General features: G+C 62.5%; 1 protein-coding gene across 1 annotated transcript in view; it reads right to left on the reverse strand.

Moving 5' to 3' along the window:
- Nucleotides 1-933, reverse strand: part of B4GALNT4 (beta-1,4-N-acetyl-galactosaminyltransferase 4) — a 178,345-nt gene extending 177,412 nt beyond the window's left edge. Inside the window, exon 1 of the mRNA XM_019519856.1 lies at nucleotides 752-933. Within this exon, the coding sequence (XP_019375401.1) occupies nucleotides 752-902 (151 nt within the window). The 5' untranslated portion in view covers nucleotides 903-933. The remainder of the gene's footprint in view (nucleotides 1-751) is intronic.
- Between the last annotated feature and the right edge of the window lie 6 nt (nucleotides 934-939).

The raw sequence follows: 939 nt of genomic DNA on the forward strand, positions 1-939 counted from the left end.
CTAGCCATGGCCAGCTCCCTCCCCAGGCACCATCAGTGGGGCTATGAGAAGCTCCAGCCCAGTCAGAGGGCCCCAGGGTTTCCTCTGGGAGGCTCTCTTGTGTTTAAAACCCCTGAGAGTACAGCCAGCGCTGCAACCAGAGCAGCTGACCTGGATACCGAACGGCGGCTCAGAGCACTCCACCACCCGGGATAACAGGGACGCAAGTTCAGACAGTTTGTTGGCAGCCCAGCTGAGCCCAGCTCCAAGAGCCTCGTGGGGCCAGTCTGGGTGTGCAGCGCTGAACCCAGGTATCCGAGCCGCACCCCCAGCACCCACTTCTTGAAACCAGGACTCTGGGGGGGCAATTTCCTCAGCTTCACAGAGCTGGAGCACAGACCTCCCACTCCACCCTGCTCAAGAGGGGGCTCCCCTGGAGGGGGGAGAAGGAAGATCCCAAATGCCAGCTAATCCTCAGTGCCCCGGGGGCGGGGGGGGAAGAGAGTGAGTGTGTTGGAGGGTGGGAAACACACTGATGTCCTTATGCCAGGAGGGCTGGGGAAACTGAGACACTCTGGCAAGGTCATCAAGCAAGCAGGTGGGAGGGTGGGAAGAAAACACCAGTGCCCAGGCTTTGAACAGCCCAGGCTCCCCCAGTTCTAGCTGGGCACCTACAAAACTGGGTGCGGGGTGGGAGGGAGAGCCCAGGCAGGGGAAGGCATCCCAGAAGAGGGGGGATGGCACAAAGCACAGGGGCTCCCCAGGCTCTTACCTCTGCCATAGGCGAAGTGGAGGCGCAGCGCCCTGCCCTGGCGCACCAGGCTGATGTGCAGGTAGGTGAACCACACGGCACAGGTGAGCAGCACCAGCAGCAGCAGCAGCTTGAACTGCTTGCGGATCTTCTTCACCGGGAACCACAGCATCGTCCAGGCAGCATCGCCGGCCCGGCCCGGCCGGCTC

This window comes from Gavialis gangeticus, unplaced genomic scaffold (genome assembly GCF_001723915.1).
Source record: "Gavialis gangeticus isolate Ggan-Ray unplaced genomic scaffold, GavGan_comp1, whole genome shotgun sequence".
Lineage (NCBI taxonomy): Eukaryota > Metazoa > Chordata > Crocodylia > Gavialidae > Gavialis > Gavialis gangeticus.